A 22,371-nucleotide genomic window follows, 5' to 3' on the forward strand; every position below is an offset into this window, starting at 1 on the left:
CCCTTGCTCCTGAGTTCTCAGAAGAGGGATATTTGAACAAGAAAATTTTCTCTCTCTCCCTTGAACTTTGAATAAAACCCATTTTCCTGAAGATTTGGCTCTGAGAATCTATGAAGCAGATAAGCAGTAAAGCCTAGTCTCTTGCCCCTGATCAGAAACAGTTCTACTCACCTGTAATGCCAGTATTTGGGAGGCTGAGACAGGAAGATCACAAGTTTGAGGCCAGCATTTAATAACTTAGATAGATTCTCAGCAACTTAGAAAAATCCTGTTTAAAATTTTTTTAAAAAGTTGAGTGTGGTGGCACCTGCAATCCCAGTACTTGGGAAGCTGAGACAGGAGGATCGCAGGCTCAAAGACAGCCTCTGCAAGTAGTGAGACTCTCATCAACCTAGTGAGACCCTATTTCAAAATAAAAATAATATAGAGCTGGGAGTGTAGGTTGGAGGTAAAATGCCCCTGGTTCAATCTCTAGTACCATTAAAATAAAAAAAAGCTAAAATAAAAAGAGTGGAAATGTAGCTTAGAGGTAAAATGCCCCAAATTCAATACTCAGCACCATGAAACAAACACAAGCAAAAAAACAAAGAAAGAAAGAAGAAAGGAAAGGAAGAAAAAGTATAGTGGCTTGCATATGATTACATTTATATCAAATTAATAAAAAGCAAGCAATTTCTAGAGATAGAAGTCAGAACGGTGGCTATACTGGAGGTGGTTAATGATTGAAAGGGGCACAAAGTACTTTCTGTGATAATGGTCATATAGGTGTTATATTTACATATAGCGTTATATATGTAAAGTATAAGTATACTTATAAACACTGACTTATTTAATCATATGTTTCAGATTTGTACATCTTGCTAAATGTAAACTATATTTCAATTAAAAAAAAATTGAGAGCCAGGGCTGAGACGGGAGGATCGCAGTTTGCAGACAACCTCAACTTCTTAGTGAATTACTTTGCAACTCAGTGGGGCCCTGTTTCAAAATAAAGAATAAAAATAGGGATGGGGGTGTAACTCAGAGGTAGAATGGCCCTGGGTTACACCCTCAGTGCTGCAAAAATGTTTTGAGAAAATTGTTTGAATGAAAAAAGTCTTAACTATGAAATAAGCCAATTTTAATATTTTCAGAAATTTAGAGACCCAAACTAAAAGTTGTGAATAGACAATGCTCTCCCAGATGGCCTAACTAGAAAAGTTTCATAAGTCAAACTTGTCCAGCTATTGCTTGGGTTTCTAGGACTCAGATCATAAATGGTAATTAAAGCCCAAGTAGAAACTGCCTACACCAAAATTCTGACTCACAGGTGACCAGGAGTCCGAATGGCCTGCAGCCCTATGTCAGCTGCAGACCTGAGCCCGTGTCGTGCATATCACCTGGTAGTTTTGTATTATTTGCAAACAATTCTGCAGCAATATTAAAATCTCACTGTTCTACCTAAAACAGAAAGAACAACAGAGCACAGATTTAACCTCCTCTCCTATTTAGTTTGTTTTGTTTTTGGCTTTTGGTGGCACTGAGAATTGAACCCAGGAGTGTTCTACCTCTAAGTTATGTCCCCAGCTCTTTCAATTTTATCATTTTTGAAACAGAGTCTTACCAAGCTATTATGCCCTATCCACAAACCTGTGATCCTCTGATCTCAGCCTCTCAAGTTCAGATGAAAAATAGCCTATATGCAAATAGTCCCAAGGGTTTGACCCATGAGCCTTCTGGGCCTGCATCCCTGACTTGAAATCCTGTGCTTTCTGTGTTCTCTCTCACAACTGGGCTCGGTATGTCCCAGGAGAGGGGTTGATTCCATGACAGGTCCTTGGCTTCCAGGATGAAAAAGAATTTCAGCATGAGCCAGTCAGAGACATAAACAGATTTACTGAGAAAATTCTCAAGGGAGAATGTGGCCAGCTAAAAAATGAGGGACACTTTGGAGGTTCACAGCTCTTCTTTCATAGGAGACTTTCCTGAGGAGTGAGTAGGTGAAGGTATAGGAGGATGACATCTGGTCTGGTAATCACAAGATGATTTGGGGTGCTTAGGTCCCCTTCCGATCCTGATGGGACCTTCATTATCTTCTCAACAGGTTATCTCTCTTATTTTTAACTCTCCAAGGACAGCTAACAGCGCCCAAAGAAATTGTCCTTTTGTTTAAACTCTTTAAGAGGAGGTTGGCTAACAGTGCTCAGGGTAATTATTAAAACTTTCAAGTTCACCAGAAACCTGGGACTATCAGGTCGGACTGAGGACTAAGGACACTGGGCAGTTTTGCCATAGACTTCCATATTGAGGTGACATTTTCCTTGTTTTTCTTGTATGTCTCCTTTCTACCTCTTTCCTTTATTTCTTCTATCCTACCTCAAGAGTATTGAAATTGAACAATGGTAAGACAAATTCACGAATTTCTTTTACTAAATAATACCACCAGGTACACTAAAACTGTATCAGTATTGTTCAGTATAAAACATCCCAATAGCCGGGCGTGATGGAGCATGCTTGTAATACCCACGCTTGAGAGGTGGAGACAGGAGGATCGTGCAGATTTGAAGCCAGCTGCGCTGGCTTGAGGCCCAGTTTCCAAATTGAAAAAAAAAAAAAAAATATATATATATATATATACATACATATATATATATATATATATATATATATATATATATATATATAATCTGGGAATGTAGCCCAGAGGTAGAAGGGTTTCCAGGAACCCAAGTACCACCAAAAAAAAAAAAAAAAAAAATCCCAACATATGCATAGTTGAATTATTTGTACCAACTCCCTCTTTTTCTACTACCAATACTTTCTATGCTCACATAGTCTAATTTGGCGAAATACACTTGGTGCATCTCAATGAAATATTGGTTGATTGGCACAGATATTTAATAGAAAAGGAGGCCCTTTGAATACAGATCATGTTGATATTACATAAATTGGATGCAGAATTGTTAGGTAGCTAGATTAGAGATAAGGAGAGCCCTCAAGTAGGGACCCAGGATGTAACTAGACCTCATGAGGAAAGAACCTATGATAAGTGCTGTGTTAGAGATGGCCTTCACTCCATAGGGCCTCACTCTTGGGAACAAGAAAGTCTGCAACAGGGTAAAACACACAGCAGACTGACCCAACCATGGCAGGAAGAGTAGTGACCTCCCCAGAGGCATATGTGTTAGAAGGAAAGATTTCCAGCTGAATAAAACTCACCACGAAAATCTTTCCACTCCCAGACACAGACCAAATCAGACCCTCTCTCTGGAGTGTAACCTCTTCATCCTGTGCCGTTTCTCACCAGGGGAAAGTGATTCCTTTTGTACTCTTACTCAGAACCCCACCCCTTTTTATTACGGTGCCCCCCCCCACTTTCTAAATAAATACATCTTCTATCCCCTATTGGTACTTTCTGTTTGAAAGCATTCTGTCAGAAAACAAGAACTGAAGAAGAGAGATTATGGCCCTATAATAATAATTTCATAGGGAAATCATCACCTGTAACAGACTCAAACGTTATTCTCAGAATTGCCAGAGACCAAAATCAGGCCACACAGAGTGGAAGTCGGGTTTTTCTGGGCCACACGGGCTTAGCCCTGGCAAAGAAGACAGGACAGTTTGTCCACTTAACACAGCTCATTCTTACCAACTGGAAACTGTAGTGAAAAATGGGCAGCATTCATTAATTTAAATCCCCCACAGGTCCACACATGCCACGAATTGTATTGAAGATTCTAGAAACTGTTGTGGGACCCCAGAATATGCCACCCCCAGATATGCTTCTTTGGCTTCTTTTGAGAAGGTTATTCAGAGAAACAGAGAGAGGTCAGGCAGCCCTTTTGTAAATGATATTTATACCTATTTATATTAGTAGAATAAATAGCAGAAGAGGCTTTCTCTCTGAGTACCTTACCCCTTGGCCTCCCTAAGAAATTACAGAAAGAAGGACGTTAGAGATCACACCAAGATAGAGGTGTGGTGTGTGTGTGTGTGTGTGTGTGTGTGTGTGTGTGTGTACACTGGGGGTGGAACCTAAGGTGTTCTACCCCTGGACTATACCCCCAGCTTTTTTATTTTTTATTTTTAAACAGGGTCTTGCTGAATTGCTGAGACTAGCTTTTAATCTACAATCCTCTAGTCTTGGCCTCCCAAGTACTGGGATTGCAGGCCTATACACTGTGTCTGGTTTAGATAGAGATTATTATCTGATATGATTCTTCTATGGGTTAATAGTGGTGATTTTGTGTGTGTGTGTGTGTGTGTGTGTGTGTGTGTGGTACTGGGGTTCCTGGAAACCCTTCTACCTCCAGGCTACACTCCCAGACCCATTTTATACTTTTTTAGTTGGTAACAGGGTCTATTAAGCCAGCAGGGCTGGCTTCAAACCTGTGTGAGATCCTCCTGTCTCCGCTTCCCAAGCTCGGGGATTACAAGCATGCACCACCATGCCCAGAGATACTGGTGATTTTATCTACATAGCAAGATAACTTTTGCTCACCCTCCCTTGTCCTTCCATAACCTGCTTCCCTGTCCCTCTAGGAGCCCAGACGATCTAGCTGTCCTGTGAGTCTTGCACTACTTTTATGGCTTCCAGGTTTCTTTATGTTAATACATTCCTGTGCTTTGTGTCCTCCCTTGATCATCTTTCATTTGCCAGCTTATATCAAAGTCAAATTACTGAAACTTTAAAAGGAACAGACAAAATTTGAGGTTATCCTCCACTGTGTAAGAAACAAGATGTGGTTATGTTGATTGGATTTACATGTCAACAAGCTTTCAGCGGAATGAACCTACTGTCATGCAAGTTGGCCGCGAAAACAAAATCACACAAACCTTGCTGGTTGGAAAAGAGGGAAATGTCCGCTGTCTTCACCAGCACTAACCTGCCTTTTTTCCCCCTTTGCTACTGCAGAGACTGTGCTTCAAACTGGATCCTAGTCTGCAAAATCTGCCAGGGGATCCAAGATGTTTTTCATACATCTCTGTCTCTGCATTATATCTCCCAAATGTGGACATCTGAGAAATGTAAATCTTATCTCAGTGCCAAGCAATCCAAATCCAGCAATTACAGAAGTAAAAAAAAAAGATGCTATTTGGGAAACGGGTTCAAGCCTCTCTGAAACGGTGCTCCAATAAGACAGGACAAGTGGGAACCTAGAAGGGCTATTGAATGTTGGGAAGGAACAGTAAAAAACAGAAGAAAAGAATGTCAAAAGAGACTGGAAATGTATATTCAACAAGAGTCTCCTAACCTTGTTGGGTGTTGGTCATCATATTGTCCTTCTCTTTGTCAAGATTTGCATCTTGAGCCTCCAGGGACAACATAATAGCAATTGCAGTCATTACAGATGTCTGTGCCAAAGGATGAAGGTGACCAGGGTCTTTGTTTCAGCAGCAGCTGGGATGGTGCTGAGGCCCCTAGTGGCCTCTTGACTCCATGTTAAAAACTACTTATAGCTAGGCGTGGTGGCACACACCTGTAATCCCAGTACTTGGGAGGATGAGACAGGAGGATGGCAGGTTTGAGGACAGCCTCAGCAAGGAGTGAGACTCATCAAACTAGCAAGACTCTGTTTCAAAATAAAAATAAAATAGGGCTGAGGGTGTTGCTCAGAGGCAGAATGCCTCTGAGTTCAGTCCCCAGTACCAAAAAAAAAAAGAGACTAATATTATTGCCTTCATCATACTTTTTCCTTTATTTCCCATCAGCAAGGGTCCAAAGAAAACATTTGACTTTTAAGTCATATGCTTAATGATCATTCTTGGCTAAATAAATCGCAGAAAAATAAATTTAAGTTGCATCACCAGCTGATGTTCATTCTCATTTGTAATTTCTATATCTTGAAGCCAACTTGTTTACAAAATATACAAAGTCCACCTAGAATATAAAATTATAGCTGCAAATTTTTTCCCAATGAGTTATATGTGATGCCTAATGATTAAAAATTAATGCTTCTACTATTAGTATGAGGTAAGTTTGTTGAGTTTTTTTTTAATCCTATCTTAACATACATAATCATTACCATTTTACGTTGAATAATCAAAGACAAAAAATAAGCTTCTTTAGTACCTACCATACTTTAATACAAGACACACGCTATTTGATGCTAATTCTTTGGACAATCATAAAACATCTTGTAGCTTTTCTAACATTGTGGTCAAAAGAATATATTTGTGTTTTCCTCTTTTCACAAACATTCAAAATGTATTCTGAATTAACATAAGATTTTGGCCAAATCATCAGACTCAACTTTTTTTTAATCCACCTGCTTTTAAAAGCAGTAATTGCAATATCAAAAGATTCTTTGAAATAAAATTTCAGCTCTTGAAGAAGACAATAAAAAGAATGTCTAGCTGCTTATCCCTAGAAGGAGGGACAAAGGGAAGGACAGTCTGATGACCAACACCCACCAATTAGCTCAAGCTTAAACTGCTGCATAACAAAACAAAACAACTACTGTTCCTCCATGGGGTATTGCTCTCTAGCATCTGGGGTCAGCTGGAGATCAGCGAGGCATCTACACATTACAATAATTTATTCTCTTCTTTGCTCATCTTACAGGAAAACTATGGAGAGAAAATAGAACTAAAACTCTATGAATAAACATAGTATCTTCATTATTTAATTAACCAGATGTCATCTCACCAATCTTTTTTTTTCTGTGTGTGTGTGTGTGTGTGTGTGTGTGTGTGTGTGTGTGTGTGTGTTACTGGGGATTGAACCCAGGGGCATCCCAGCCCTATTTTTATGTTTTATTTTAAAACAGACTCTGACTAAGTTGCGGAAGGCCTTTTGATGCTGAGGCTGGTCATGAACCTGAGATCCTCCTGTCTTAGCCTAAGTACTGGGAATAGAAGCATGTGCCACCACCCCTAGATCGTCTTTGTTTTTTGTTTGAGAAAAAATAGATGCTTTGGAAGAAATTTCAATATACATGGTCTTATAGGGTTAGTGAGCTTCCCAAGCAGACTAATATTTTAAAAGGTGCAACAATTTAGACCAAGAGTAATTTTTTTTTTTTTTTTTTTTTTTGCAGTACTGGGTATGGAACCCAGGGGCATTGTACCTCTGAGCTACACTCCCAGCCCTATTTTAGTCTTTGTATTTTTGAAATAGAGACTCACTGAGTTGTGAAAGGCCTCGTTAAGTAGCTGAGGCTGTCTATGAACCACGATCCTCCAGTCTCCACCTCTTGAATGCTGGGATTACAAGCATGTGCCACCATGCCCGGCAAAAAATAAAAAATTTAAGTAACTCAAATTTGAATTTTTTTCTACATTACGTTATAGTACTATAAATACACCAAGTCAAATATACATATTTTTAGATTGTAATTGAATTTGAATTTATATGATCAAATGTCATTCTGTAGCTGGGCATGGTGGCGCTCACTTGTAATTCCCAGGTTTGAAAGGCTGAGACAGGAGAATAGTGGTTTGTGGACAGCCTCAGCTACTTAGTGAGGTCCTTTGCAGCTCAGAGAGACCCTGTTTCAAAATAAAGAATAAAAAATAGGGCTGGGGGTGAATCTCAGAGGTAGAATGCCTCTGGGTTCCATCCCCAGTATGGCAAAAGAAAACCTGTCATTCTGAAACTTCACTTAACATTATTAAAATCAGTCTTCTGTTCCAGGTAATCTTATAATCGCCACAATATTAACAAATTCATTGCTAGAGAAATAATTTAATTTAATTCCATCTTGGGCTAGGATAGCACCCTTCTCTCCCTTCCGAAGACTTATTGTGTATATTGTATCATCACTAAGACATGGTCTCTTAGATACATAATACTTACTGGTCAATGTGTATCTGTGAGATTTTTTTGATGAGAAATCTGGGTGGGAAGAATATTTTGTTCAGATGTTTTTGTGTGTAAAAGAGACTTTAAAAGAAACACGTGTCATATACTTCAGAAAATCATACTCTGTGAAAGAATATAAACATTATTTGAACCTTTAACTGAAAATCTATTAAGTTGCACTTATATGCTATTTCTATTTCATTTCACACTTCTTAGAAACCAGTATAATTTTATTTTTCTGTTGAATTTGATATATGTTACTTACTTTTAAACACAAGCTTAACCGCAAAATTTTTTGTCAGTGGAAGTCAGTGTAGGCCCCTATTACCTATAAGCATATGTGCAATCTTACAATAAGTATGGCCTCAAGGCTTTTGCCTAAGGCCATCTTTGAGTTTAAGAAACTCAGTTTTGAGGGGTAATGTCTGACCTTTGACCTTTTATTTTCCTTTGGCTTGGCCCAATTTTTTTTTTCAGTACTAAAGATGGAACCCCAGGGGCAATCTACCTCTGAGCTATACCCCACAACTATGTTTTATTCAATTTTATATGGAGATTTTAATTGGAGAATTTATTTTTCTTTTATATTTGCAGTGTCAGAATCCTGAGTATGAGCTGGACGTAGTGGCACCTGTTTGAAAATCTAGTACTTGGGAGGTTGAGACAGGGAGATACAGGTTCACAGCCAGCCTCAGCTACTTTGGCCCTCCACAAATTAATGAGACCCTGTTTCAAAAAAAAAAATTAAAAATAGGGCTGGGAGTATAGCTTGGAGATAGAATGTCCCTGGGTTCAATCCCTAGTAACACATACACACACACACACACACACACACACACACACACACACACACACACACAGAGGCAGGTGTGGTGGCACATGCTTGTAATCTCAGTACTTAGAAGGCTGAGACAGGAGAATTGCTAGTTCACCTGCGATTTAGTAAGGTATAAATTCCACAGTCCTGATATACTTGTGAATATATCATATTCACCTTTCAGTGAACACCTGGAACTTAATATTAGACAACACAGAACAGTTCACTGCTAATTCATACATAACATTTGAAGAATTGTTTTCTGTATCTGAATCTTTCAATTCTCTACCTGTTGGGGGAGGGGAGTATATTTTTGTTGTTGTTGAACACTAGCTATTTTTGCTGATTATGTAGTATGAAATATATATCATAAGAACTGTTGTGCTTTTTCTGTGTGTGTGTGTGTGTGTGTGTGTGTGTGTGTGTGTGTGTGTGTGGTACTGGGGATGTAACCCTGGGGCATTCTACCTCTGAGCAACAACCCCAGCCTATTTTTTTTTATTCTTTATTTTGAAACAGGGTCTCACTGAGTTGCAAAAGGCCTCAATAAGTAGCTGAGGCTGTCTGCAAACTGTGTTCCTCCTTTCTCGTCCTCCCAAATGCTGAGATAACAAGCATGCGCCACCACACCTGCCTCTGTTATGCTTCTAATGGTGTGGGTTTTTGTTTTTTTTTACAGTTAAGTTTTACTAGAGAAGACCAGCAATGAAGAGTCTAATTGTGTGATTGTTATTTTCACAGGAAGCTCTCAGAGACTCATCTGAAAACTATTCCAAGTCGTGCATTTTCAAATCTGCCCAACATTTCCAGAATGTAAGTTATTTTTTAATATCTTATTATGACACACTGCTTTCTAGCTGTGTTCTGTCAAGAAAATCACTTCTTACTGTCCTTCTTGCATGAGTCAATGGCAGCTATATTTCTAACGTATTTGAAAGTTTCATGAACATGATATTTACCTGATTTTGCTACATCTCTACTTCCTAATTCTTAGATGATTTGTTTTAAACCTAAAAAAATTTAAATTTATTTGGTCTTGAGAAGTTTATCATTCTTTATGTATTTTAATATATTTAATGATGTGGCAAAAACCTTAGCTGAGAAATCTTTTCCATAAACATATTTTTATGTCTATCTCAAATCCATAGATCCCCAAAGTTGGGGTATGGTGTTCCATGGGAAGGGCACTGGACAGAACCAGGGAGGTTTTGAATTAAAATAAGAATGTGGTAGAAGCTCTCCCAAGGGTTCCTGGATAGTTTTTTGGTTTTTGTTTTTCTGAAAAGAGGATGATAAGCCAATAAGTTCAGAAATCTATGCAGTCCATCCATCCTGGCTGCCAATTGATTTGCTTTTTGCTGTCACTAAAACAGAGATGTCTCTAGAGGAGGGTTCCCTGTAGTTCCTGAGGACAAGATGTGTGTGGTGGTAGGGGGTGGGGGGTTGGCTCAGGAAAGGTAGGTCCTTGACATAGGAATGGAAAGGAATTTCAGCCCAGATCAATAGAGCCATAGAGATTTCTTTAGAAAAGCGAGGAACACAAATTCAAGGGAAAACTTAAACCACCCCAAGGGAGAGACATATTTCCACGGTCCCATCTCCTCTTTTAGAGGAAACTTGGTGAAGGGTGGGTACGGGAAGGTCTGTAGAATGACACTGATCCTGAGGCTCAAGTGGTCTCCATTATCTCCCCAATAGAGTATGCTGCAGAGCCCCCAAATTATAAATTTCTCTAAATTTATCATTTTGCTAAATCTACTTATTGATCAGATAAAAACTCTGCACAAGACAATTATTATAAGTGCATGAATTTATGGTAACTAAGATATATAGATATCTCAGAAATCTGGGAGTGACAGGCTAGGAGAGGAATTGGCTTGGAGAGTAATAATCCCTGGAAAGTACATGGAACTTTAAAATTAGAATTTTTTCTTCTCCTTCCATTATGTTTTCTCCTCCTCCTCCTCCTCCTCCTCCTCCTCCTCCTCCTCCTCCTCCTCCTCCTCCTCCTCCTCACTATATTTGAACTGGCAGACAAGCATATTTTTTTCTGTTTTCTACTTTGTTCTTTTTTTGTGCTTTCACTGATGCATTATAGTTTCACATCATTGACATTATGTCTCCTCTCTACCTGTGATTTTATCTCTACTGTCCTACCTCCTCACCACTAATAAAAAAATGTTTACATTTTAGTGTGTGTATATAGTACTGAGGCTTGCTACCTCTAAGCCACACTCCCAGTCCCCTTTTTTATTTTATTTTATTTTTTTGTTTTTGAAGATCTTATTTTTCGAAATAATTTTGAAGATCTCACTAGGTTGCTGAGATTCTCGCTAAATTTCTGAGACTGTCCTCGAAACTGTGATTCTCCTGTCTCAGCCTCCCAAATACTGGGATTACAGACATCTGCCAAAAATGTAGCCAAATGCTTTCAGACTTCTCATGGTGTGTGTGTGTGTGTGTGTGTGTGTGTGTGTGTGAGAGAGAGAGAGAGAGAGAGAGAGAGAGAGAGAGAGAGAGAGAGAGAGAGAGAGAAGAGAAGAGAAGAGAAGAGATAGAGAAAGAGAAAGAGAAGGGAAGAATGAATTAAAATAATTGTAAAGGTTTTTTGTCTTCTTTTTTGGACTGGACTGGGGATTGAACCCAGGGCAGTGCACTTGCCAGGCAAAATCATTTTAAACCTTAAAAGCTGAATTTCTGTGTGGGAGAAAAAGGAAGTTCTGTGTTGGGTTGACAAATAGCGTGTCTGTAAATAAAACAAATCAAGTCTTCAATTCATTTAACTGATTTAGACAAGGAATCCAGACACACTGAATAATACCACGGGAGTACCCTGGACAGTTCCTGGCCAGAATTATTCCTTTTATGATCATTTCTTGTTTATTGTATCACTTCAGTAGTTTTCATCTACACAGGGGCAAATTCACATTTGATGTTTTTTGATTGTCAAAACTGGAGAGGGAGTTGGGCGTGGTGGCTCACGCTTATAATTCCAGCATTTGGGAGGCTGAGACAGGAGGATCACTGTTCATGGATAACCTCGGCTACTTAGTGAGGCTCTTTGCAACTCAGTGAGACCCTGTTTCAAAATAAAGAATAAAAGCCGGGCATGGTGGCCCATGCTTGTAATCCCCGTGCTTGGGAGACAGAGACAGGAGGATCCCGCAGGTTTGAAGCCAGCCTCGCTGGCTTAAGAGACCCTGTTTCCAAATAAAATATAAAATAGGTCTGGGACTATATCCCGGAGGTAGAAGGGTTCCATCCCCAGTACCACCAAAAATAAAGAAAGAAAGAAAGAAAGAGAAAGAAAGAAAGAAAGAAAGAAAGAAAGAAAGAAAGAAAGAAAGAAAGAAAGAAAGAGAAAGAAAGAAAGAAAGGAAGAATAAAATATAGGGCTGGGGGTATAGCTCGGAGGTAGAATGCCCCTAGGTTTCATCCCGAGTACTACACACACACACACACACACAAAAAAAAAAAAAAAAAAAAAAAAAACTGGAGAGGGGGCTGCTACTGGTGAAAGGTGTCCCTTCTGCCCAGGACAGTTCCTGCAATAAACAGTGATCTAGCAGGAAATGTCCACCGTACAAGGCAAGGTGGAGAGACAGCTAACTGAATATCCCTGCGATTTGGGATGTTGCTAAACAGCCTTCCTGTTTCTCCTTGCCTCTCTCTATTTCTTTCATATCCCTCTGTCATCTCTCAACTTATTGTCTTACCTTGAATCCTCTTCCTCAGCCTCCTTTCCTGACTTTCTGTTTTGCTTTATTTTTCCCAGTTCCTTAAGTACTAGCGCTTTTTTGCATATTGTGTCTTAATTCCACCTTCTCAAGTCAACACTTCATTTGTTTGGCTCCATTATCACCCAATATACCAATGCCTAAACAGTTGTCTCTGGCCACGACTCACTCCTACAGTTCAAGCCTGCATTAAAACTCACTCCAAATATTACCGCCTTGATGTCCCAGGAACGTCACATTCCACCCATCAAAATAAGCATAAGCTCCCAAGCTGTTTCTTTTCAATCTTTGTGTGTATGTGGCCAGAAGGTGGGGGCATGTTGAAAATGGAACCCAGGGACATTCTACCTCTAAGCTCCGCCTCCCAGACCTATTTTATTTTTTATTTGGAAAAAGAGCTTCAATAGGTTGCTGAAAGCCTCACTAATTTGCTGAGGCTGGCTTCAAAGCTGTGATCCGCTTGTCTCAGCCTCCCAAGGACTGGGTTTACAGGTGCATAGCACCATATTCAGCTTCACTCCTCCCTTCAAGAGGACCACCATTCAGCATCCTATAAGCTACAAACCTCTCACCTTCCTTGAGCGACTGTCTCTATGTTGTCTCCTTTCAGATGTCCTAGTAGCTTGGCTACTACTTTATTCATTCAACAAATATTTATTGAACCCTGCTTTGTGCCCGGTGCTTCGTAAGATGCCGCGAGTGTAATAGCAGACAGGGACCAGGAAGCCTCCGGTTCCATTCCTGGGAGAGTGATGGGTGCCATGACGGGGTCAGCACTGAGCGCTGCAGGCACTCACCTGAGAGGCAGGTTGCCTGGCTGGGAGGAGGGAAGGTGATGGGAAGCTCCTAAAAGAAATGACACCTCACTTGCGATCCACATCATCCGCCAAGAGATAAAGGGGGAGGTAGTTCTAAGCAGAAGGGAGATGTCTGAACTTTCAGAGGAATTGAAAGAAGTTTGTTGGTATTGGAACTCAGGCTGGGAGAAAGGCTTAAATTTAATCAGTCAAGCAATTAATGTATAGAAAACTAAAAATAAAATATAAAACCGGTATAGTCAAGAGCTGGGTCTTGTGAATCATGTGAAGGAGTTGGAAGTCTTCTAATAGGACCAAGTATTGAATGGTTTTAAGCAAACAAGTGAAAACAATCAGACTTGGCAGGGGTGGGGGGATTACTGGAGTGTTCTACCTCTCAGCCACACCCCCTGTCCTATTTATTTATTTGCAGTACTGGGGATGGAAGCCAGGGGCACTCTATCTCTGAGCCACACCCCCAGCCCTATTTTTTCATCTTTATTTTGAAACAGGTTCCCAATGAGTTGCAAAGGGCCTCACTAAGTAACTGAGTCTGGCTTCGAACCATGGTGGTGCATCCCTGTAATCTCAGTATTTGGGAAACGGAGACAGGGGGATTGCAGGTTCAAAACCACCCTCGGCAAGTTAGCAAGACCCTCAACAACTTAGTGAGACAATAGACAGTAGAGCTGGTGGTCTATCTCAGAGATAGAATGCCTCTGCGTTCAATCCCCAGTAACACACACACACACACACACACACACACACACACACACACACAGCAGATGAAGGTAAATTCATAGGCATATTTGTGGGCAATTTAAGTAATTCCTATCTCAAATTTTTTCTTTTATGCAGATTATAAAATGCTTACGTACAAAGACTGAGTTTTTGAGAGAAGAGCTAGAAGTCTTAGAACTTTAAGGTTTGAAGTCAAAGTGTGAGCAAGAAGAGAAAGGTTGACTGAAATACACAGGACGTCCAAAAAGACTTGAAGGCCCCACTGATGCTTCCTGCAGGGAGACTATGCTCGACTAACCACAGGGCTACATGTCCCCCAGGCCCTTTCAGAGCACTTAATATCTTGTTCATTTCCATCTCTAACTACTTTGAGTCCCTTGAACCAGGGAATAAGTCCATTTTTTCAGTGTCCTGAAGGATACCTTACACATAGTACATTTTCTTTCTTTCTTTCATTCTTTCCTTCTTCCTTTCTTTTTTTTTTTTTAATTGAATCCAGGGGCATTCTACCTCCAAGATATACCCCAGCATTATTTTTTAAATTTTATTCTGTATTTTGAAACAGGGTCTCGTTAAGTTGTGGAGGGCTTAAGTAGCTAAGGCTGGCCTCGAACCTGCAATCCTCCTGTCTCAGTCTTCCAAGTACTGGGATTACAAGCATGTACCACCATATCCAGCACATTTACAATTATCTATATTTATTGAATGGAGGTAGATACACATACATGAATACTAGTTAAAGAAATGGTATACCCTGAGGCATGAAGAGTGATCATAAGGGTGAGTCTAGGTTTGCCTGGTACAGCACAAATTCCCACCTATTATTCCGATATAATTAATAACACAAAAATACCCTGATTTGGATAATAACTGATACGGCTACTGTAGTAATTACATAAGATTTACATACTAAGAGGAAATTTGGAAAAGAGGTGTAATCTAATTTTTTTCTACTTATAAAAATGGAATAAAACAGGAGTGGTGGTGCACGCCTATAATCCTGATACTTTGGGGAGGCTGAGACAAGGAGATTTCAGGCTCAAGGAAAGCCTCAGCAGTGTAGAAAGACTCTTAGTAACCTAACAACAAAAAAGGACAAGGGCTGGGGGAGTAGCTCAGAGGTAGAATGCCCCTGGGTTTGATCCCTAGTACAAAAAAAAAGAAAGAAGAAGAAGGGAGGGAGAGAGGGAGGGAAGGGAGGAAGGAAGGAAGAAAGGAAGGAAGGAGCAGGGAATCACATCTTTTATCCCACAGAATAAATGGCTCTTATGTGTTGTCTCCACAAGCAAGCTATAATAGCCCTTAACAGAGGTATCCTTAAATTGGAGAAACTAAAACTTCAATTCAACAATGTGGGATGAAGGATTATTCTTCTAAAATCTTAAGAAAGGCTCATACTTTTTTGGGAGGTAGAAGGTACTAGGGAACTAAATCCAGGGGCATTCTACCTTTAAACTATAACCCCAGCCCTATTTTATTTTTTATTTGGAAACAGGGTCTGTCTAGTTGCTGAGAGCCCTGCTAAGATTAGCCCTGCTAATTCCATTGTGCCCACAAACCTGTGATCCTCCTGTCTCAGCCTCCCATCGTACAGGGATTACAGGCATGCGTCACCACACTTGGCAAATTTAGACTTCTTAACTAGGAATTTTAGTAGAAATTTTGGAGCGATGGCTACGCTTCAAGGTTAGGGAAGTAAGGTGACAGCCTTCAACATGGATCTCGCTCTTCTGGACAAACCCCCTATAATCAATCCTTCAACTGTCTTTTAAAAAGATTCCAGTGTTTCTTCTATGTCAGAGGTATGAGAGTTGGATCAAAACAATTTATATAACATAGTTATCTACAAGATGCAAAGGGTTGGGAGACCTGATAAATAAAAGGAATCATTGTTTAGAGACTAGGCAATACAAACCAAAAGGCACTTGGCCATCAGAACATTCACAATAGCCGCAATCAAAAGCTCAAAATGGAAAGATTAGTACTCTTCTTATAACCATTGTGGCAATAACAATATTTTAATGGTGGATTCAATTCAAACTCTAAGCCAGAAGTTCTCCAACCTTGCCCACACATTATAATCACCTAGGATGCTTTTGAAAAGTAAAAGCCCTGGATTCATGCCTCATAAGCTCTGATTTAATTATCCTGGTCAGGGTCTTGAACATCTGCGTGTTTTAAAAGCCATGTAGGTAGTTCCATTGTGTAGAGAATCTTCGAGTGTTGAGAATCTCTGCTATGGTTACAGCAGGAAACCACCTGTTGTGCATTCATTTTTTTTCTCAAAAATCACATATATGCCTTTCAACAGAAAGTGGTCATGACATTTGTCTGCATTTGTCATCATTACAAGATGGAATTTGAGGACACTGTTCGGAACATAATTCCTTACCTATTCCTGACAAATGCTTGGGAGTTTTTCCATTAGTACTTAAATCTTTTATTAGAGTCATTTCTTGCCTATTAAGTTCAAGATGAATCTTGAAATTTCGGCCTTATTCAAAATCAAGAAGAGACAGCGAGGCATGGTGGCACACACTTGTAATTACAGCACTTGGAAGGCTAAGACAAGAGGTTCGCAGGTCACAGCCAGCCTCAGCAATTTATTGAGGCCCTTCACAACTTAATGAGATGCTCAAAATAAAAATTAAAAATAAAGTACAGCTGGGGGCATAGCTCAGACGTAGAATGTCTATGGGTTCAATCTCCAGTTTCACCCTATGAATTGTTGCACTAGAAAATTTCAGTTTTTTATTTCTCTTACTTATTTGAAACTTATTTCTAATCCAATGCAGGGGTTACTATTAAAATAGGTATAATATTAAATAAATAGGTATGCTATTAAAATTACCTGGTATTCAACTGAGCACGATAGTACACACCTGTAATCCCAGTACTTGAGAGACTGAGATAGGAGGATTACAGGTTTGCAGCAAGCCTCAGCAGTTTAGCACGGCCCTCTGCAGCTTTGTGATACCCTGTTTCAAAATATAAATAAATAAATTAATTAAATAAATAAATAAATAAATAAATAAATTAGTGTTGAGGGTATAGCTCAGAGGAAGAATGCCCCTGGGTTCAAACCCCAGTAGAATAAAAGAGAAGAGAAGAGGAGAGGAGAGGAGAGGAGAGGAGAGGAGAGAGAGAGAGGAGAGAGAGAGAGAGAGAGAGAGAGAGAGAGAGAGAGAGAGAGAGAGAACGAGAGAGAACGAGAACGGAAGAGATTGAAAACTCTTCTTCATTCTAGCATTCTTTTCCAATGCTTTTGCTTTTTGCTATGTTGAGTAATGTATCTGTTCACTCATTCATTCAAACATTCACTTAACACATATTTATTAAGAGCCTACCACATGCAAAGAACTGTGAAATTCACTCAGAATTTATTGGTCAAAACCAGATCCCATCTTTCATTCCCAAGAACGTACCATCTAATGAGATAACATAAATCAATTATCATCCAAACAGTTGGAAGGTTAAACTGTGGTAACTAGTTGAAGGATCAGGTCATCTTACCATAAGGATATACCAGGGAAAATTTAACCTGGACAGCAAGGAAGGAGAAATATGATGAAGCTTCACAGTGACAGTTGGTTGAAACATTGAGATAAATAGAACATAATGTATTGGGAAAGTGTGGGTATTAGGATTTGGAAAAAGTAGAAATTGATAGTAGCACAATTAGAGAGAACACACATGGGTTATGCACGCTCTGTGAGCTGGGAATTCCCTAGAAAATATATTATGTTAAAAGTAGTATGTTTGGCATTCACAACTCTGCTAACTTTCTGCTTTGTCTTATATTTTTGTGATATTCAGCTACCTATCTATAGATACAACTCTGCAGCGTCTGGAGTCACATTCCTTCTACAATTTGAGTAAAATGACTCACATGTAAGTACACAGGAAAGTGCAAGGTGGACCCAAGCCATAAGCCAACCTTGATTGATAATTTGGGGCTCTAGATGGCAATAAACAAGAGTTTCTATATCATAGTCAAAACTTTCATTTAGGGTTGAAATCTTAACTTGTGTTCATTCTTGGTTTATGTTAACCCGTCCTAATTACATCTTACTTTCATGGTTGGAAATTATAAAAAATATTGGAAGTCCTGTTTTTGAGATCTTATTTATTGTGTTGCTACTGTGTCAGCAGATTTCATTGGTGTGAATGTCAGCGGTCAACAAATGTATACTAAGTACTTTCTTTATTACAGAGCCTGCATAAGACTCCACAAAAATCACATTTTCCCCTTTACTAGGAAAAAGAGTTGTTTAGTGAGATTAAACAGGTCAGGGGTTGATTACTCTAGTTCTGGAGCTTGTCAGAGCTGTATTTGAACACTGTCTTCTCTAAGCATGGACAAAACCTGTAATCTTTCCTAGTCTCATTAACACAAGAAGAGTATTAAGAGTTTCATGTTCATTTGGTTATTACAAATATGATATGATACAATACAGGTAAGCATTTAGCAACATGCTTAGGATTGAATTAATCAATGCACTTCAAAAACAGTTTCTCTGCTTTTATTTTTCTAGTAAATTACAATGTATAAGAAATTTTATATGATCATATTATTATTTTGAGCATTTTATTATTATAAGCAACTATTTATTATGAAATGTTAACTATTTTCTTAATGAACTCATTAGCTTCCTCTTACTGTAACAGAATACCTGAGATGATTAATTTATGAAAAAATTAATATTTTATTTTGGCTCACAGTCCTGGAAGTTTCCGTCCTAGATTAATGTGGGGAGGGAGGGAATAATGGTTTTGAGTCTCTGATGATATAGAACATCACAGTAGGAGCACACGACAGAAAAAAATTGCTCATTTAATGAGCCAGAAGCAGAAAGATTGGAAGGATCTGTGATTCCATAGTGGTTTGAAAGCATTCCCCAATGATCTAAGGGCCTTCCTCTAGGCCCCACCTCCTAAAAGTCCATAGCACCTCCCATAGTACCATCCTGGGGACCAAGCCTTAAACACATGAAATTTTTGGGAACTCTTATCTAGACCATAACAATGAAGAAACAAAAAGTATCTATTTACAAAGGCTTAGCATCTTCTAAACTTTACACACATTATTTCTTTGACTCTTATTTAACCCTCAGGAATAAAACAGTGTAAACCCTCATGAAATGGAGATTTTTACATTTTATTTTATTTTATTGGTGCACTATAGTCTCGCATCATAATGTGGATCATGTTGACAATGGCAGATATTCACACAGTACTTGGTTTCCCCCCACCACTACCCCTTTTCCCTCCCTCCTAATACTGAGTGTCCAGGTTAACTATGTTATATTCACATGTATACACATATTCGAATGTAGCTTTTTCATTGATTAACCTCAGCCTTCTTCATCCCTTACCCTTCCTTTCTGGCTTTGCTGAGGTTTCCCCTCCATTATCTGGAGTCTCTCTAGTATCCCTAATACTCCCTAGCTTGAGCACATTAGAGAAAACACATGTATCTTCTCTTTTTGTCTTGGCTGATCTCACTTAACATAATGTTCTCTAGTTCTTTCCATCTTCTTGAGAATGACATGATTTTGTTCTTCTCTATTGAGGAATAGAATTCCATTGTGTGTATTTCCCATAATTTTGCAATCCACTCATCTGTCGATGAAGACCTAGGTTAGTTCCATATTTTGGTTATTACAAATTGTGCTCTATGAACATGGGTATGCATATGTTATTGTAGTTCTCTTATTTCAACCTCTTTGGAAAGATAACCATGAGTGGTATAGGTGGATCATATAGTGGATCCATTCCTAGTTTTTTTAAGGAATCTCCACACTGATCTCCAAAGCACCTAAGCTAGTTTGCACTCCCACCAACAGGGTAAAAGAGATCCTATTTCCTCACATCCTCACCAGCATTTGTTATCATTTGACTTGTTTATGCTTGCCACTCTGATTGGGGTTAGATGAAATCTCAGTGTAGTTTTGATTTGCATCTCCCTGATGGCTACTGATGTTGAACATTTTTTCATGTATATATTGGCCATTTGTATCTCTTCTTTTGTGAAGTATCTGTTCAGTTCAGTTGCCCATTTCTTAACTGGGTTATTTGTTTTGCTAGTGTAGAGTCTTCTGAGCTCTTTATATATTCTGTATATTAGGCCTTTATCAGAGTGGTAGCTGGGAAAGATCTTCTCCCATTGAGGCCCTCCACAACTTAATGAGACCCTGTTTCAAAATAAAACATAAAAATTGGGCTAGGGTGTAGCTCAGAGGTAGAATGCCCCTAGTTCAATCCTCAGTATTACGCGCACGCACACACACACACACACACACACACACATGCACAAGCACATGCGTGTACATACACATACATTTAAATAAGAGAGAGAACTTCAGAATAAAATTAAAAACAAAGAATCAACTGGAAAATCTAGAACCTAAAGTGCCAATAATTTAAATAACATTCTAAATACATGTATTTAACAATAGATGAGATGCAGCTCAAAAGAGAACTAGTAACCTTGAAGACAAGTCAAAAGGATATATCCAGCCTGGAGCATAAAGAGAAAAATAAACAAAAAACTATATGGCACTGTAAAAGGCCTAGCATCTATTATTGGATCCCATGAAAAAGAAGAGAAAAAGAATAAGAGAAATATTTGAAAGAAAATTTTCAAATCTCTTAAGGAGATATCAAGTCACAGCCGTTAGAAGAACAGCAAACCCGAGAGGATAAATACTAAGAGAATCTCATCAAGGCACATCAGAGTAAAAGTGCTAAAAGCCAAAGATAAAAAGAAAATCATACATCCAGGCATGGTGGTACATGCCGGTAATCCCAGTACCTGGGAGGCTGAGACAGGAGGATCACATGTTGAAATCAGCCTCAGCAACTCAGTGAGGTTCTCATCAATTTAGTGAGACCCTGTTTCCAAATGAATAACTTAAAATATGGCTGGAGGTTTAGTTCAGAGGTAGAAGGCCTCTGGAACCCCTAGCACCACACAAAAAAGAAAATCATAAAAAAAGACAAGAAAAAAATAGATAATACTTTCAAAGGCATAACAAGACTGATAGGTGGCTTTTCAAAAGAAAAGATAAAACTCATAAAACAATAGAAAGATATCTACAAACAGATCAACTACAAAAATGACAGCAAATATCTAGCAATACAACAAAAATATTTCTTAGAACTAAGAAATATATTTCAAGCAAACAAAAGTTGGGAGAATTTATTACCTATTCTATTAAAGGAATAGAACAAATAGGGTTCTTTTAAAGGAATGGTTAAAGGGACTCATTAGGCTAAAGGAAAATGATCCCAAATGGTAGCAAATTCTGTGAGGAAGAAATGAAAAGCAACATAAAAGGCAAATATGTGGGTGATGATGAATGAAACTTGAGTACCCAACATGTTGTTTAAAACATAGGCAATCCTAAGCCAGGTATGGTGGCACACTTGTAATCCCAGTACTTGAGAGGCTGAGAGAGAAGGATCTCAGGTTCATGGCCAGCCTCAGCTACTTAGGCCCTATGCAATTTAGTGAGACCCTGTTCTAAAATAAGGAATAAAAAATAGGGCTGGGGGTATAACTCAGAGGTAGAATGCCCCTAGGTTCAATCCTCCACTGAGGTTTCTCCTCCATTATCTGGAGTTGCTCTTGTATCCCAATTATACCCTGTCCTGCACATATTAGAGAAAACATATGACCTTTCACTCTCTGTGAATGGCCAATCTCAATTAACATAATTTTCTCCAGGTCCTTTCATTTTCTTGCAAATGAAATAATTTTGTGCTTTTTTATTGCTGAGTAGAATTTCATTGCTTGTATTTCCCATAATTTTGTGACTCAGTCATCTGTTGATGGACATTTAGATTGGTTCCATAATTTGGCTATTGTGAATTGTGCTGCTATGAACATGAATATGCATATATTACTGCAGTTCTCTGGTTTCAACCTATTCAGAAAGATACCCAGTAGTGGTATAGCTGTATCATATGGTGGATCCATTCCAAGTTATCTAAGAAATCTCCACTCTGTTCTTTATAGTGACAACTAGTTTATACTACCACCAACAGTGTAAAAGTGTTTCTATTTTTCCACATCCTCACCAACATTTAGTTATTTGACTTCTTTATTGGGGTTAGGTTGAATCTCAGTGATTTTATTTGCATCTCCTTGATTGATAATGATGATGAGCATTTTTTATGGCCATTTGAATCTCTATTTTTGTTGAGTGTCTATTCAATTCAGTTGCCCATTTCTTTTTCTTTTTCTTTTTCTATTCTTTTCTTTTCTTTTTTTTTTTTTTTTGTGTGTGTGGGTCAGGGGATGGGATTCCAAACCCAGGAGCACTGGACCTTTGAGCTAAACCCCTTGCCATATTTTTTATTCTTTATTTTGAAACAGAGTCTCACTAAGTTTCAAAGGGCCTCACTAAGTAGCTGAGGCTGTCCGCGAACCACCATCCTCCTGTCTCAACCTCCGGAATGCTAAGATTACAAGTGTGCGCCCCCAAGCCCAGC

At 38.9% G+C, this 22,371-nt stretch overlaps 1 protein-coding gene across 1 annotated transcript in view; it reads left to right on the forward strand.

Annotated features, from left to right (window-relative positions):
- TSHR (thyroid stimulating hormone receptor) overlaps nucleotides 1–22,371 on the forward strand; it is a gene marked incomplete at both ends in the record, with an annotated part of 176,214 nt that overhangs the window by 89,818 nt on the left and 64,025 nt on the right. Inside the window, 2 exons of the mRNA XM_080707804.1 lie at nucleotides 9,342–9,413; nucleotides 17,692–17,766. Of these exons, the coding sequence (XP_080563930.1) occupies nucleotides 9,342–9,413; nucleotides 17,692–17,766 (147 nt within the window). The remainder of the gene's footprint in view (nucleotides 1–9,341; nucleotides 9,414–17,691; nucleotides 17,767–22,371) is intronic.

This window comes from Muscardinus avellanarius, assembly GCF_963383645.1.
Source record: "Muscardinus avellanarius genome assembly, chromosome: 12".
NCBI lineage: Eukaryota > Metazoa > Chordata > Mammalia > Rodentia > Gliridae > Muscardinus > Muscardinus avellanarius.